General features: G+C 34.9%; 1 protein-coding gene across 4 annotated transcripts; it reads left to right on the forward strand.

Moving 5' to 3' along the window:
• The first annotated feature begins 2,257 nt into the window (after positions 1-2,257).
• On the forward strand, positions 2,258-17,322 carry usp21 (ubiquitin specific peptidase 21). 4 transcript variants are annotated; one of them, XM_686911.10, is made up of 14 exons: positions 2,261-2,590; positions 2,704-2,952; positions 4,691-4,870; positions 5,241-5,294; positions 5,388-5,505; positions 7,737-7,851; positions 8,514-8,636; positions 8,732-8,796; positions 12,446-12,549; positions 12,644-12,730; positions 13,465-13,543; positions 14,420-14,527; positions 14,616-14,730; positions 16,669-17,322. In XM_686911.10, exons 3-14 carry the CDS (start codon positions 4,715-4,717, stop codon positions 16,757-16,759), a joined length of 1,215 nt encoding a protein of 404 aa, XP_692003.2. In that variant the 5' UTR covers positions 2,261-2,590; positions 2,704-2,952; positions 4,691-4,714; the 3' UTR covers positions 16,760-17,322. The 4 variants fall into 4 exon arrangements, with proteins under 4 accessions (XP_005162186.1, XP_692003.2, XP_073794919.1 ...); XM_005162129.6 differs by having other exon boundaries at positions 2,258-2,952; positions 12,641-12,730; XM_073938818.1 differs by lacking the exons at positions 2,261-2,590; positions 7,737-7,851 and having other exon boundaries at positions 2,764-2,952; positions 12,641-12,730.
• The last annotated feature ends 630 nt before the right edge of the window (positions 17,323-17,952 follow it).

Consider the following 17,952-nt stretch of genomic DNA (forward strand, 5'->3'; position numbering starts at 1 on the left):
ATTTATGTATTGTATACGATACTGCTCTAAAATATACACTACCTGACAAAAGTCTTGTCGTTGACCCCAGTAGTGAGAGCAACAAATAATAAATGGACTTCTAGTTGACCATTTGGAAAAGTGGCAGAAGGTAGATCATTCCAATAAATCATCTGTTGAACTGCATCTTAATTATTACAAATACTGCAGAAGACCTAATGGAACCCTCATGGACCCAAGAAGATCAAGGTGCTCCAAGATTGGCCAGCTCAGTCACAAGACATGAACATTATTGAGCATGTCTGGGCTAAGATGAAGCATTGAAGATGAATCCAAAGAATCTTGAACTCTGGGAGTCCCACAAGAACGCTTTCTTTGTCATTCCAGATGACTTTAATAATAAGTTATTTTAGGCATTGCAGAGATGTATGGATTCAGTCCTCCAAGCTCATGGGAGTCATACGCAATATTAATTCTCCTTACACTGCACTATGACTTTATATTCTATATTGTACATTATTTCTAAGTGACAAGACTTTTGTCAAAGCAAAGTCAGACCTTACTGTCCTTATAAAAAAATTTCAAATCAAGGCATGAGCATATTTTATTTTGGTAAAATAAGTGTAATCTAGAGGCCTTTGCCTTTTATATAAGCCACTTCTGATACCAAATGATCAACTAGAAGTCAAGTTATTATTTGTTGTTCCTTAACTTGGATAGGCGACAAGACTTTTGTCAGGTAGTGTATAGCTAGACTTTTATGTAGTATTAGTCCATGTTAGTAAGAGTGAATTTCTGTTGTACTACATCCACCTGCATGTTTACTATCATGTAATCAGTATTGTCAGTGGCGGCACTTCATTTCCATTCACAAATCCTCCGCTGTAGCCTCATGGGATGCATATTTCAGTATCCTGTCAGAAGTAGTAGGTAATCTGGGAAATCTATTGTAACCAACTCTTTAATGAATACTAAGATACTACTCGACTCAAATGATGTTTTTTGAAAGCTTAATATAGGGACATATACTGTTGGCATATTTGAATGCAGGACAGAAGTAGGCCTTTTTTTCTTATTAAATTACTACCTTATTATAAATACATTTGTAATATAATATTGACTTGACAAGATAATTTTACAAATATTATACTTACGATAAATATAAAGATAAAAATTCTACACAAAACCACTACAAGAGAAATTACACATTTTGGTGGTATCTTTATCTTCAGGACACAAATGAAGATCTTTTTATTCAAATCTGAGAGATTTTTTAAATTCGATTCATCTTTATACTATGATTATAGTAAATTGAAACTGTCAGTCCAGTTTTCAAAGTTAAAGTTCAGTTCAGTTCAGTTCAGTGGGGTTTAGTTTTCACTGCTATGAGTCACTGAAGAGCAAATCCATCGATGCCCAGCTCCACAAGTCTCGAACCAAGCAAGCGAGGAACAAACTTCACCAATTGACGAAAGTGAAGGGAAAAAAAACTCAAGAGAATCCAGGCTCAGTTGGGTATGACCACTTCTCCTCTGCCCAAACTTCCTGTGCAAAGCTGCAGTCTAAGAAGGCTGGAGAAAGCTGGATGTCCATCGTGGGGAAGCTGCAGGTGGGAGAGGTCACCGGCTAGTGTACAGACTAGCCCTTCACGATCAACGCGAAAACTTGTCTGTCACTGAGGTCTTACAGGAATCCGTCTCATGCTCTCCACTCCTACATGACTTCCACAGCAACTGCTCAGCATACGGCCTGGTCCAGGATTATGGAAACCTCGGGAATAATAAAAACAGACTAACAGAAGCTTAGATGCCGTTCAAATTATGTCTTTAGAGAAGTGTTCCCGGCTCCGGTTGTCCTAAATAATGCAGATAAACAATCTTTTAGAGGATTTGAATTTTTTGTGTTTTATTTGTATGCTAATGCAAAGAGATGCCTCTTTAATCTAGTTTTAAACTGACAGAGTGTCTGTTTCCTGAACTGTGCTAGGAAGGCTTTTCCAGAGTTTAGGTGCCAGAGAAAGACGGTAGATCTTTCTAGGTGTAGAGACAGATCTACCACCTTCAGCTGATTTTGATGTTCTGGGAAAAATCCATTGTCCAGAATTTCACTGAAAGTCTGTTCAGCTAAAGCTCCAATGCTTTAAAATATTGATAAGAAGATATAAAAAAAAAGAACAACGTGAATAAAGCAGTTAAATTTAATTTTGTTCTAACATACTTGCTTGATACATGTGAACCATTGAGGTTCATTCTTATGTGTCACGTGGTATAAGAGCTTCAGCAAGAACCAATGAGGTTTGTCCTCTAGTCAAGGGTTTTTTGTTGAGCTTCTTTCTATATTTGGATTTAAATAAAAGCCAACATTAAACTTTCAATCTTAGTAAATCATGTCTCTTTAGACTTCATCATTTATTTTTAAGGTGTCGAGTTTTGCTTGATATGACTAAATAGAGGGATAGAAATCTCTGATTTAACGAAAAATACCTTCATTTATGAAGATGAAACAAAGTCTAAAGGGATTGAATGATATTATGGTGAGTAAATGATGGCAGATTTTTCATTCCCCTAACGAGATTCAGCATTTGTGACCTCACAGTTTCCGCTAATAAAGGGTAAGAACTATATTTTACTTCTTTAAACATACAAACTGACATATTTTAAATTCATTTCAGTCATTTTCATCAAATGTCTCTCAACTTTAGTTTAATAAAGTGACTGTGAGTAGTGTGTAGCGTCTCCTCTCAGTGTCAAAGCTGTTCTTAAGCAAAGGCGAAGACGGCTAATTATAGAAGGTTAGGTTAGGAAAGATTAGCCGTGATTAAAGGCCGTTCACAGACACAGCGACAGGACAGACAGGTGAACGGCAGGTGCGGAGACCACAGTAAAACTGAAACGCTTGATGTTTGGATAGAAACACTGGCGCTCACTGACCATCAATCTGACAGTTACTGCAGACCAAACTGGGGTTTTAAGGGTGAGTACACGAATATTTATCCCTTACATTAATGAATCGTGCTTTGATTATATAACAGTGCAGTTGGTGTATTGATGATCACTTTTAAAACCACGGTTTTAGAACAAATACCATAATTTCTAGATGAATTAATAGGGTTAGTGTAACTACATTTTGGTTTTCTGTTTCTGTTGGCTGTTGTTAACTTTTTCGCTAGACAAATGATTATACCCAGTGCTTAATTTGTAACTGAATAATTACAGGAACAAAACCAGGAAATAAAAATTACCGTGATCAATTTCCATCAAACAATTTCAGTTTTCCCGTAACATGACTTCATTAAACAGTGACAATGCAAAAAAAAGAGTCTTTTAATATTTTGTGCCATATAACGTTATAGGTCAGTCATGGTTAATAAAATCATGTAGTTACAAACATAAAACGTATGAATGATCCTCAGTACATTTCACTATTATGTGCAAAGTGCAAAAATAATAATTAAATGACAGTCTAATCTTCAAGACAAGCCCACAGTCACCTCTTCTGTCATGTTTTCTGGCTGACTTGAGATTGTTTTGCTTCTGTCTCCCATTATCCTGATCCAGGGGTACAGTTACATCTTCTTGAGATCTCTTTTGATCAGCCGTTGTTTTAAATAATGAAAATATATTTGACTGCCTCTTTACCATTTTGAAAATACAAATATTATTAAGGTTTGGCCACGATGCCGTTATTTATTTTCGCTGCTCACTGCGCGCCAAACAATAATCACCAACCAATGTGAGTGATTGTAAACATAAGAAAGCCAATTGGCTAAAAATATTGTTGAGTGCCGTCATGTGTGTGTGCGCACTCAATCCACACAGCCTTGTCTTGCTTCATTCACTTTCTCTCTCTCTATCTCACACACACACACACACACACACACACATAGATACACACACACACACACACATTTTCCAAGACAAGATCTGATGTTTCCGAGACAAGATTTACTGTTTTAAAGCTTTATATTCCCTAAAAATACAAACACATATTCATATGAAGCATTTTCTGTATTAATTGCTTTATTTGTGTGTTACCTTTTATATTGCACAGCTTTGTACAGTGTTTTATCTAATCAATTAATTAATTTACAACATATAGTCAAGCAAATTATAATTTTTTTATGATCACTTTCGTATAATCATTTTAAATTTCACAAATATTAATTAACTGAACACAGATTTAGGCAAATTATGACTCTGTAAGCTTAATTAAATAACAAATTCAGCAAATTATCACTTTCTATACTCGATTTAAAAACACTTTTCTCCAGTAATAGGGTGTATGTGGAAGTATGCTAAAGGAAAGCAGTGAACTGTATGCCATTACAAAATCAGCGTGTTTAAGGTCTGTTTTCTTCAAAAATCAGCAATCTCCAAAATAAAGCAGGTCTCAGATTATACAAGAAGCACTGCAATAATGTCTTTCGAACTACCCAAACCCCCTCCTGGCTATGGGCCTGTCAAAGCATTTTAAAGCAGTTTGTATGCCTTTTTGAGGTGAGTTAATTTACTACTTTTTAAATGCCTGTATTGACAATGAAAAGTCAAGATCTAACGGTTGCACACCTGTCATACTGTCACACAATGCGACCATAATAAAATATTGATGCTCCAGTGCATTCGGGCAAGAGCAGTGATTTTCATTGATCTCATTTTTGTGACAATGTGACAAACAGTAAAGTCGTTTTTACCGTTGCTCGTTTCGTTCACAGGTTCATTGGTGGGCTTGCGCGGCAATGCCAAGAGCTGAATCCACCTCAATGGACAACTCGTGTCAGGCCCTGTACCGCACCCTAGTCACTCAAAATGGCCTTCAGCCAGAAAACGTTGACATTTCCCAATCTGTACTGTACACGTCCATCATGGGACTGCTGCTGGTGACGGATAAAGAGGTGAGACTCAATCTGTCTGGCGCATCACATTAATGGGATATAAATTATATATAAGCCTCCCCTGTCAGCTCATATGCTGGAAGCAAAAGGCTTAGCTTGTCCACAGAGCGAATGAATAATTAATTGTAAAAACTGCATGTGTTTTGGCACCTGTGTGAGGCCTTTTCTGCTTCTCCGGTGAGTTAAGTATATCTGGTCTTAACCTTGGTGTCATACGTGAAAGTGTCTCCCTCATATAATTGGATCACAGGCCTATAAATGGACGCTCAGTCACTGCAGGAGGGCAGTAAATGGCAAAGCTGAAAGCATTTGTGATGTAATTGAGCAAGAAACTGACAGTGATTTGCTGTCACATTTGTTGTTTCTACAGAGAGAGCTGCAGCTGGGGAACGGACAAGTTGGATTGAGGAATGTGGGAAATACTGTATGTTCTCATTCACAAATTTATCTGTAATGGTCATGTTTGAGCCCCCCATTTAAAAAAAAAAGTATTTTAATTGTGTATTTTTGTTTGTAGTGTTTCCTTAATGCCATTGTGCAGTGTCTGTCTCACACTCGTAGTCTTCGGGATTATTGTCTGATGAGAGCCTACGTTCAAGACAAACACTCCAACCAGGAGCCTGTGCTTATGGATGGTAGGCATACTTCTGCATCCATTTAAACATTCATTGTTTGGGTTTTCTGAGTTAAAAATGGCAACTAAAGAGTTATTGTAGTTAACTAAAACCTTAAATCAGGGGTCACCAACATGGAGGATCACATGTGTTGCCCGCAGGCCTGTTCTAAAATTAGCTCACCATAGCACCACTTACCAATAAGCTTCATCTAATATAGAAGTAATCATTTAAAAATGTAAATATTTGCAGAGATATATAAAAATAAGTTGCACATTGATACATTAAATACAGGAAATACCTACCCTGTTAAATCATTGTTGATAACTTTTGTGAGAATCATTAACATGATCAGTGTCTTCACATGGATGAATATCATTAATTATTACCAAAAACATGAAGTATAATTAAAAGTAAATTGAGCAAATTTGTTATTTGAGAAGTGTTTATCAAACTGGTAGCCCTTCACATTAATCGGTACCCAAGAAGTAGCTCTCAGTTTCATAAAGGTTGGTGACCCCTGCCTTAAATGTTAAACAAAGTTATTTTATTTCAACCAGCAAAATTTGTATTACCTGAAATACATGTAAACTAAAATACAACGAAATAGAATATATAATAAACTTATTTTTAAAGAAAGTGTTTTTACTTAGATTAGTTTACAAATAAGACTTTCTAATATATATTTAACTTAGTGTATTAAAATAAGTAAAATAAAACTATCTAAATATATTAAAAATATATAAACAATGCGCCACAGTGGCGCAGTGGTTTTCCCCACAGTCAAAAGACGTGCGCTACAGTTGAATTGAGTAGACTAAATTGTCCGTACTATATGCGTGTGAATGAGAGTGGTTGGGTGTTTCCTAGTGATGGGCTGTGGCTGGAAAAGCATCCGCTGCGTAAAAAATGTACTGGTTCATTCCTCTGTTGCTGCCCCTGCTTAATAAAAGGACTAAGCTAAAAAGAAAATGCATGAATGAATATATACAAAAAGTGTTTCTTCACGCGCAGTCACAAGCAGTACTGCAGTACTAAACCAAAAGTACAATACTTTTCTGTACTTCATGCAACAGCCACCAGGTGGCGCAAGGAACAACCGCTTTTTTCCTTTGACTCCAGGGCCGGTGCCAGGATGTCATAACTGAGGGGGACGTTTTTATTCCATATGGGGGCACTGAGACCTGACTGATTTTGGTCTCTCTGGTTCCTTTCATTTAGGCTATTTATTCACTTATTACTTTGCATTACTGCCTAAGTTGCTGAGTTAAGGCAGTAATATACTTTTTATAGTAACAATAATAAGCACAGTTTCGCTATTACTGATTATCAATGAAGGTAATGCAAGGATACAGTTACATAAATGAAGACGGATCATGGGTTTAGCGCCAAACGAGTGCTTTAAATCATATTTTATTCTCCTTTTTTCTTTCTGTCTTATTTCAAATAAAATAAATGTGTAAAGTTGTAGGTAAAGATGTCAAACTATGCCCACACATCCAAGCTAACCCACTATTAATAATAAAGGTAAATAAATACAGTGAAATCAGCATAACCGAGTCATCATGCTTCATTACCGTACCATTATCAGTGTTAGGAAAAAGTTAAATGTTACAATCTAGTCATGTTTTAAGTAGCTAAATGTGTTACTTAGTTACATTTTAAAGCATTAGTGTAGCAAAAACAGTCTGTCTATACCTAAAAAAAGAAAAAAAAAAAAGAAAGAAACTCACAGTTATTACAGTGAAAAATTGTTACATTTTTGCATGGATAACATGCAACTCAAAAGGCTATATAACTTTTATTATAGTTTTAAAGGTAAAAATCGTCCTTTAATTTATTTATTTAGCCTATTTTAACAACTTGTTTTCAGGTTAGATTTTCATTTTTAGGGCCATGAACTTACAAGTCAAAATTAAATCGATATGCTTCTTTAGCCATTAAAATAGGTTACAGTACTTTACAAAAATGTATACAAGTTTATAGTATTAAAGTTAATAAATATTTAAACTAAAGAAGAAAAAATTAAAATTATTGAAATTTTTTTTATCTAAATTTGTATATTTTTAAGCAATTTTATATAATTTTAATGAAATTATTAAAACAGATCGACACTAAAACAACACTGAATAGCACCGATTATGTATTCAGCTTTAGTTTATTATTTTATCTCATTTAATTCTTTTAAAATCAAACATCTCTTCTATTCCTCAGCAACACTTTGCCTGATTTTTGTTAATGACTTTCTGCAGAATTCTCAAAAGTTTTGGCTGGCCTATGGGAATGTGATGCTGGAGAAACCACAGTGAATCCTGGGAAATTTTATCGTGTCTTTAAAGAGTCTGTGCCTTACTTCAGTGGCTATAGGTTAGTTCAATATCCGCCAGTGTTATACTATTCACACAATAATGACAATTTGTTATTATTTACAACGCTTCCTCATTTGTAAGTTGCTCTCGATAAAGAAATCAGCTAAAAAACTATCATAACTGACAGAATTTTTATTCATGAATGATATATTTCTACTATATCTACTCTAGATACTCTAACTGTTATATCCTGTAATCAGATACAGACCTCGGCATAATTGAGTAACTCCATTTTGAAAATGAATATTTGTATCAATTTCTCAGTGAATATAGACAATGCATTTTGGTGCATTTAAACAAAACAGATTTATTAAACAAATATATTTATTGAAATAAATTATTTCATTCACCATTTAAAAATAGAAAGTTAAAACAAAATTTCAACTAAATTTTTCAATTTTTTGCTTCTCTTGATTTTTTCCTCTTTTTTTAAATTTGTATTTAATATTTTTCTATAATATAAATTTGGGTGTACTGGTTTTTGGACTGTTATTGTAAGTTATTTTTGTAAGTTGTTTGGCTTTGACTAATCTATAATGTATATGCAAATATAATATTGCAAATCTTCCTACTAAAAATATGAATTTAAAAGATAGATTTGTGAGGGGTGTACTTGTATATGCTGAGCACTGTACTTTCCATCATGTCTTTCTCTTACAGTCAGCAAGATGCTCAGGAGTTCTTGCGGTTCCTTCTGGACAGGCTCCATACAGAAATAAACCGTCGTCCATCCAAACGTCCGGCAGTCATCGAAAGGAAGGAACCGGCATACACACGATTCAGGTAAATTACTCCATAAGCGACCGATCCTGATTAGACGAACAATCTGAGCTGGATTCATTCAGATCCATTCTTAAATCACTTGTTTTCGCCTGCAGGATTTCAGAAGAGGCCTTTGCGATGTGGCAGAGGCATCTGGACAGGGATGACAGTAAAATTGTTGGTGAGTAGCACTACTGAATTGGTTAAACAAATACCGGTTCGGGTTTACCTCTTTATTTGCTTATATGAATCTATAAGCGCCATCTGGAGGATCTTCAAAGAACATCACTCTAAGTTACCTCATCACTGCATTCAACAGTAAAACTGACTAAATATTTCATTCATAGCTAAATAAAGTGTTATTCAATTTTACTAAAACTAAAAAATCAATCAACTATTAATATAAACTACAAGAGTATTTCAGTGAAAGTAAAATAAAACATCTAAAACATTTCTGTTTATATGTGTGGGGGTAAAGCTGTTTGATATGTTTTGTAATATGTTTTACCCTATATTATTATATGTTATTACCCATATATTATTTTATTTTATAATAATTATGGTTGCTTGAGAAAGCCAACATACTGTTATACTACATAAACATAAACAAAAAAAAAAACAATTCATACTAGCAACATGCTAATTCATACTAAATGCTAACAACATGCTTGTTTATACTAAAAACATGCTAGCAACATGTTAATTCATACTAGAACCATGCTAACAACATTAATTTAAGCTAAAAACATGTTAGCAACATGCTAATACATACTAGAACCATGGTAATTATGCTAACAACTGTCTAGCAACCACTCAGTACACCTCAGCAACCACCTAACACCTTAGTATCCACTCATAACACCTAACCCTAACCCTAATAATCACATAACATCCGCCTAGCAATATCTTAGCAACCACCTAGAACACCCTAGCAACAGCCCAGTAACACCTTAGCAACCAATCAGATCTAAGTAATGCTTTCGCAACCACCTAACCAGAACACCCGAGCAACCACCTAGCAGCATCTTAACAACCACATGAAACATTTTAGCAACGCCTTAGCAACTACTCAGAACAGAAAACTCAGTACTTTAGCAATGACTTGGTAACCGCCTAGCAACCACTCAGAATACCCTATCAACCACCTAACAACACCCTAGCAACTGCCTAGCAACACCTTAACCAGTGAAACCTTAGCAACCATTCAGAATACCTTAACCTTTCAGACTAGGCTTTCTTAAGCCACCATAAAGTATGAATTTCACTTTTCTCGTTATGTTATATATAATATGTTGAACTACAAATGTTTATTGTTTTATTTTAGCCGCTTCATTTTTGATTGTTTTTAAATGACTCATTAAAGCAGGGGTGTCCAAACTCGGTCCTGGAGGGCTGGTGTCCTGCATATTTTAGTTCCAACCTCAATTAAACACACCTGGACCACTAATCAAGCTCTTTCTAGGTATACTGGAAATGAAAAGTCAGGTGTATAGGCCTTTTTCACACTTCCTGGTTCCGGTAAGCGAAGCAGTGTACCACAACATCCGGTTTCAATGCGACGGAGCAAGAAAGAATGGCAGGGTCATCTCATCGCTGTGATTGCTGCGTTCCCAGCTGCTCCAACTCAAAAACGACACTCTTACTTTAATGACCACGATCTCCCGAAAGACGAAGGACAGGGAAAAGCATGGATGACAATATTAAAGGGGGTTGAATGCCGTTTCAAGTTATATGCGGGAGTACGTTCGTATGCTGTATGCACTTCAAAGCGGAGATTATCATGTTTTATTAAAGACTGGTGGTCTATGGTTTATTTTGATGAGTAATTATAATATAGACAAAACTCCAGTTAAGCTATCTGCCTTCCACAAACAAGTGCTCATCATGGTCATTAATCTATAAGCATGATTTATGCCTAAATTGTTGTTATTTTGGAATAATAGACAGTTCATACAAATGCAAATCTCTTTTTTTAATTGGTTTGACAGCAAAATTATTTGTTTAGTCAGTTATATAATAAAGATGGTATACTTTTCTTACAATGAAGTCCTTTATTACAAAATCTTAATAACCCAGAAAGTTTTCAACTGTTATTGGTTCAATTCCTGCAGAGACATGTTATTCATTCATGTTATTTAGAGGTATTAATAAGACCATCCTTCTGATGCATTGTCTTTTGATATTACTAAATCCTATGTCGGCAAATTTTGTTTTACTAAATACCAAGAGTAATGATAGAGCTATTCATACTCTTTTCCAAAAAGAAATCATTACTGTACCTTATATTCAATTTTATTATATGTCTTTATTAAAGGGTGAATTGAAGAAAAGTGTGGCTGTTACCACAGAAATATCATGTTAGAAATAGAATTAAAGAAATGTCCTATAAACTCATCCACAAGTTTTATCCAGCAAAACATTGTTTGCAAAAATTTAAAAGTGGGATTGATGTAAATTGTATTTTTGTAACGAATATGAGGAGACAGTTTTACACTTATTTTGGCATCGTACATAGTCAGCTTATGGGGTGAGTTGCAAAATGTATTAATAACGATTCTTTTGTGTTCAAAACCTCTTTCATTATGGATAAATGTACATTTGGGCTTTACTTGATTATCCTAATCTAGAGGAAAATAGTTTTATTTATTTAATTTGCTTATGTTGTTAACAAAATTGTACATTCATAAATGTAAATTTACTAATATGAAACCAGATTTTAAGGTATTGATGACAAATATGCTTGTATAATACCAGGATCAACTCTCTAAACAAGAAACTCGACCCACTTTAAAATGTGTGAACTCTACAAATGTATTTCATTATTACATTTTGATTATTTGTATTTTATTCATAATTACCTCCTGGTATGTACATTTTTGTATTGTAAAATGTTATTTTCTGTTCTTTAAATAAATAATAAAAATGAATATTATCCACGAGTAGGAGCTAACGTGTTTCCAGACTTGAGAAAACCTCACGAGCATTAAACAACCTGTAATGTATTAACCGATAGCAACTCGCCTGTATAGCTAACTTACCTCGCCATTCACTATATCTGACTCTGAATAAAAAGGAAGGAGGGGGTTAGCACAGTTTACAGACGGGACTACTGACATTAAACTCATTCTGCTGGATGTTAAATAGCCAGGTTAATCTAGCTTAAGAATGGCTTGAATGAGCAGATCTTATGTTGTTGGCTGTGCACCTTACTGGAACCTGATGTTGCAAACGGTAAGACACGTTTTCTGCACAAATTCTGCAAATCGGTATCATCTTTTAAATGCTGTTTTATTAAGGCAGTTTTACACATTCAACGAACAACATCTTCCTGTCCAAATTATGGCAAAGTTGACCGTGAGAAAGTCATCCGCTGTCCCGAGGCTGTCATGTCTCTGCTACTCCTAGCGAACCCGGAAATATCGATACACTGCTTCGAAGGGCGCTTCCGGTGTTCAATTCCGCTGTGAAAAAGGTCTATTGAAGGACATTGGAGCTAAACTATGCAGGACACTGGCCCTCCAGGACCAAGTTTGGACACCCCTGCTTTAATGAGTCATTTAAAAACAATCAAAAATGAAGCGGCTAAAATAAAACAATAAACATTTGTAGTTCAACATATTGCTTATTGAACACATAAATTTGAAAAGTTTTAGAATCTGTTGAAAAAAAATACTTGCTGTTTTGATTGGAAACATTTTTCTTCTTCTTCTTCTTCTTCTTCTTCTTCTTCTTTTTCATCTTTTACTTCTGTTAAAATATTCATATATTAAAATATTGATAATAAAACCCAGACCTCCTGTTGCTCAAATATCTTTGCTGTTCTGTCACAGATTTGTTCTCTGGTCAGCTGCGAAGTTCCCTGCACTGTTCAGTCTGTTCCCATTACTCCAACACATTTGATGTGTTTTGTGACCTGTCACTCCCCATCCCAAAGGTAACACTCTCAGGCCCTGTGCTCACCTTCTGCTGTTTTCTGGACAGTCTGTCATTCGTGTGTGTGTGTGTGTGTGTGTGTGTGTATGTAGCAGAAAAGTGATTACGGCCGAGCTGTCACACTGAGAGAATGTCTAGACCTCTTTTCACAAGAGGAAAAACTCGATAAAGAAAACTCACCGGTAAGTGAACAACAGCATATCCAGTTAGCTTGCATTTTAAATGGACATATAAGGATAATTTACTTTAATAATTGTAACCATAACAAATAATAATAACTATATTAGCATCCATACCAATGCAGAGTAGCATTCGATTTATTTTAAATACATCACACTCATCTGCTGCTTTAAATTCCTAAACTTGTTCAAGTTTGCTAGAGGATTCTGATTGTCAGCACACTGTTGTCATTAGAGTACATTAGTACATTAGAGGTGTGATATTTATACTGTAAGTTGTGTTTTAACAATGCAAAAGCTGACATCTACTATTTTAAATGTAGAATATTTTAAAATTGATATATTTATTATTATTATTTATTCCTTTTTCTTCGGCTTAGCCCCTTTATTAATCAGGGGTCGCCATAGCGGAATGAACCACCAACTTATCCAGCACATGTTTTACACAGTAAATGCCCTTCCAGCTGCAGCCCAGTACTGGGAAACATCCATACACACTCATTCACACACATACACTATGGCCAATTTAGCTTATTCAATTCTCCAATACCACATGTCTTTGTACTGTGGGGGAAACCGGAGCGCCCAGAAGAAACCCACGCCAACACGGGGAGAACATGCAAACTCCACACAGAAATTGTTATTATTATCATCATCATCCTCATCATTGTTATAGCTATAATTCCTGGTGTGAAAGTGTTATTACGTTGATACACATGGATTTGTATGTCTTCTAGATGTGTGAGCGGTGTAACCGTCGCACCGAAAGCACAAAACGACTGACCATCCAAAGATTCCCCAGAGTCCTGGTAATACGTATCCTTTTTAATCAGTCAGTACTGAGCTAATCAGTTAATGATCATGTGATATGTGTGGGGTGTAAAGAAAGCATATGGTCATGTGACCAAGTATGTTGTGAAAAATGCTGGGTTCCACACAATTCCTTCATGTTGTCCAAACAAAAATTTATTTAACTTAATCTTTTTTTTTTTTTACAATTTTAGGTGGATTAAACATAATACAATTAATTTGTCCCTAAAAATGTAAGAATTGTGTTGCTTCAGACCAAACCCATTTTCTCAATGATCTCCATTTGCCAAGTATATCAGGAATTGATAAAAAAAAAAAATTAATTGGGTGGGTGGGGATAGGGTCACTTGGCGATATACCAAAATCAAATTCATTTTATTAAACTATTAGAATTACCATATCTTACCCATAACCTACTGAAGAACAACATAGTAGTTAACAGTAACATTGTTAACATGTAAATAATTAACATAAAAAAACGACATGCCAATAAAAAGCCATCAGCCTTTCGAAAAAAAAAAACATTTGCAACCCTGGAGTGATTACGTTACATTAAAGACACAGCAATCACATGCAGCAGATTGATTTTATGGCACTAGGTTAAACTTTCTGACACCTTTACAGGACTCGTGTACATTAAAAAAATAAATACAGGCCACAACTAAACATGGAGGATGGTCTCCAAGTGGCGTTCTCCAAAATGAAACTATAAATAGACTTGAGCCTATTGGTTTGTGTGCATCGTTGTGTGCAAGGCTTATATGTTTATAATTACCTCACAGAATATTGGCGGGTTGTGAGTCATTGGCATTGTTATTTTGGGGGTCGCGGGCTGCAAAGTTTGGGAACCCCTGCATTATGTATCTTAACTGGTCATCCCAGACTTGAATCGATTCGCCATGTCTAGGTTCTCAATCTCTAAAAGCACAGTGCCGGTCTCTTTCCCCCTGACGGCTTTGGATTTGGGGCTGTTTGGACCTGTTGACTGTGGTGAGTGGAAATATACAGCCATGCGATGAAGTTTGATTAGGGTCATGTTTTGAAGGTTCATTCAGCATGGCTGACTGCTTTCTTTCAGGTCCAGTGCTGTACGATCTGTATGCAGTGTGCAATCATTCAGGCACTGTAAATATGGGTCACTACACGGCTGCATGTCGAGAGGAGGAGGGCTGGTGCTTCTATAATGACTCATGGTGAATGCAGCTTTTATTCTGACCTTTTATGTGCAAAGAAACAATGGAATTTAAAGGGCACAATATACTCCCAAGAGAAATTTGCTCCTGTTAGAGGTATTATTGAAAAAATATATATATATATATATATTTGATCATTTATTTTTATTAATATTTTATAGTCTATTTAACTCTTGTGTAACCTTATGGACATTTTTGTCTTTTATTTATTATTTTTTGGGTGATCGTTTTGGCTGTTTAATGCAGACAGCATAATTTTACATAATATTACACCCTCAAAAACCTATTTATCTAGGAACAAAAAGTAATTAAATATTTATACATGATATATATAATATATATTACAAAAATATCCCTATTAAAACCCATTCAACTGATTTTGTCATTCCAGTGCCATTTAAGCAATAACTCAAATCTTGTAATATGTATAATATGTAATATTATGGCATATTTTCCCAGGTTTAGCCCTTGAAGAAAAATAAATTATTTTTAATATTACCCTCTTTTGAAAACTGAAGGTCAAATTAATTAAAACTCTATAAATGTAATATAGTGGATGTGTTGGTACGAATACGAGTGTGGTGTAATTTGGTAATTTTATACTGAGAAATGTTTATAATATTTGATTATGAATATAATTGAGAGGTGTTTTTCTTATGTGACACTGCATAAACAATAATAAAAACTAGAACCTAGAGTTTGTTAATGAACTTAAATGTTGGCTTAAGAAAGGCAACGGGACTGCGCTAGGACTGGAAATGGCAGTTAGCGGGAAGCACAGCGGTTGCTAGGCATTTGCTAAAATGTTTATGGTATTGCTTGGTGGTTGCTAAACAGTTGCTGAATGGCAACGCTCATGTACAGTACATTTTTAATCAAATGCTAATACTTTGTAGGAATTTCTTGCATTTACAGTTCGATAATCATTAACAGTGATCATTATTAGCACTTGGCTTATCATTGTTACCATGTATAGTATACAGGAAGTCCCATTTGCTAGCATGAGTCAAACGAGTCAATACCCAGGTCCCTACGATGTTCAGATGTAGAGATATTGCTGAGAGATTTTTTAAATGGTTGCTATGGACAATTGACAGGTTAGGGATGATACATCAAAGCGACTTGCCAATATGAGTGATATAAATCAACCCCGAAAATATAATGCTTAAGTGCGAAAGGGATACATGCAAAAATGGCTTGCCATATCAGGAAAAATATGGAGTACATAGCTTGCCATATTTTGAGAAAAAAATGCTTACAAAAAAACTTAAGTCTGATAAACCTGAAAAGATATGGCAACAAAATCTAATGCAGAGCACAGCTTTTGGCCAAAGTTGCGGTTGTATAATTTTTTTGTATGGCCGGATTATTAAAATGTAATATTTAAAAAAAAAAATATTCAGAAATTATAAATCTGAGTGGAGGAGATATAGCAACAATTATGAATGCAGAAGGCACATTTTGACCAAATTTGGGCTTTGTAGCATGAACGGCCTAGGAGGAGATACGTTTGTTTTTGAGGACAGAGGCTTTCTCAAAAACTATTAATCCTATTAGCATTAGAAGACATAGCAACATTTTTACATGCAGGTTTAAAGTGACAAAGCTTTCAAATGCATGCAGATTTTATTTAAATTTATTTATATTTTATTTATGTTTGATGCTAGAGCAACATGTCTACGCTGTATAGACTCTACTAGAAAGGGGGTGGGAAAAACAAGCTAATTTGCATTTAAAGACAGACAAAAACAGTGTATTTTTATTTACACCCAAACAGAAGATCTTACAGCATGGTCTAGTAATGAACAGTGCGGTATATTGAGCTGAAACTTCACATGCAGATTCTGAGGACACTCAGAACTTAACTTGTAAAAAAGATATTGTAATGCATAGGACAGAAGTCAATGTTTCAGCATGATTGTTCTGTTTCCTCCACAGTGTTGATGCAATTTCAGAGGAGAAGCTTCAGTCCAATCAGGCGTATGTGCTCTTCTATGAGCTCAAGAGCTGCAATATTTCCCGAAAATGAGAGAAGATAATAGGTTGTTTTAATGTCATTTCATTCACTGTAAAATGTTCAATTATATAATTTTTACTTCTTTCTGCAATGTACTTTTGAAAATTTGTTCTTTTAGATAAAAATGTTGTAAAATGGTGTAGATGTGTATTGATTTGTTTCAAATTCTTTATTTTTGCAGTAATTTCCATGCATTTTTTTAATCTCTGATAAAAAAATCTGAATGTTGCTGCAATGTGGGGAAATATGGCTAAGTAAACAAGAGAATTGATACAGTTGATGGATCATATAATACATTTGTCTGACTGTGTGAGTATACACATACTGTATGAGGACCTCCATCATATTAAAAATACTGTGCCATAAATGAACTCCTTAGTTAAACCTAATCTTGCTTGATTGTATATAATATAGTTTTTCATGTTATTTAAATGGACTCTTTAGTCATTGGATATATGTATATAAATCATTTTAATGTTTGTCTTAGATTAAACTGAAAATTATTGTTAGGAAATATTTTGCTGCTGTCCATCTATATTATAACACTTAAATAAACAAATATTTTCAACATCCAACTCTAGTTTGCTTACTTTAATCACTGCATTAAAGAAACATGGCCTTTTACAGTCCGGGGGTTTTCAGTTTTTGAGTTGTTGGTTGATTAAGAATTATTTTCATAATTCTAATTATGAATTTAAAGCAGACCTGGATTCCACATTATATATAACATGCCCCTAGCCAGGGGGGGTTCGCGTGGTTCGAACGAACCACCACCCACGGCCAAAAAATCCATAATTTGTCCTTTTAGTTATTTTATGTAATTTATATTATATTATATGTTTATTATATAATTAATATAATTATATTTATATTTAATATATATTGTAATTAAGTGTCATTTTAAATAACTGGCCCATGGAGCCTCAAAGCCGTGAGTCACGGGACATAACCCAATGAGTGGTCATATTTAAATGTTTCATGCGACATCCATACCAAAGAGCTTAGAACTATGCTCTTTGTCCATACAGAGTAACGCTAAGAGGCGAAAAGAGAAGAGAGGCAGAAAAGGTAGGCAGCGGCGTCATTATCGCAAAATATTGAAGATATGTTCAAAAAGACTGCCAAACAAGGTAAGGCTAAAGTTATGTACATCCTAACAGATGAAAATATGTCCCTATCCATGAGGTTCTGGGCTAAAGGTGTAC

This window comes from Danio rerio, chromosome 23 (assembly GCF_049306965.1).
Source record: "Danio rerio strain Tuebingen ecotype United States chromosome 23, GRCz12tu, whole genome shotgun sequence".
Taxonomy (NCBI): Eukaryota; Metazoa; Chordata; class Actinopteri; order Cypriniformes; family Danionidae; genus Danio; species Danio rerio.

Coding starts and splice junctions, on each gene's coding strand:
- usp21 (XM_005162129.6), top strand. CDS start 4,715: ATGCCAAGAGCTGAATCCACCTCAATGGACAACTCGTGTCAGGCCCTG. Junction 5,295..5,387: donor TGAGGAATGTGGGAAATACT/GTATGTTCTCAT, acceptor TTTTGTTTGTAG/TGTTTCCTTAATGCCATTGT. Junction 14,731..16,668: donor TGCTTCTATAATGACTCATG/GTGAATGCAGCT, acceptor TTTCCTCCACAG/TGTTGATGCAATTTCAGAGG.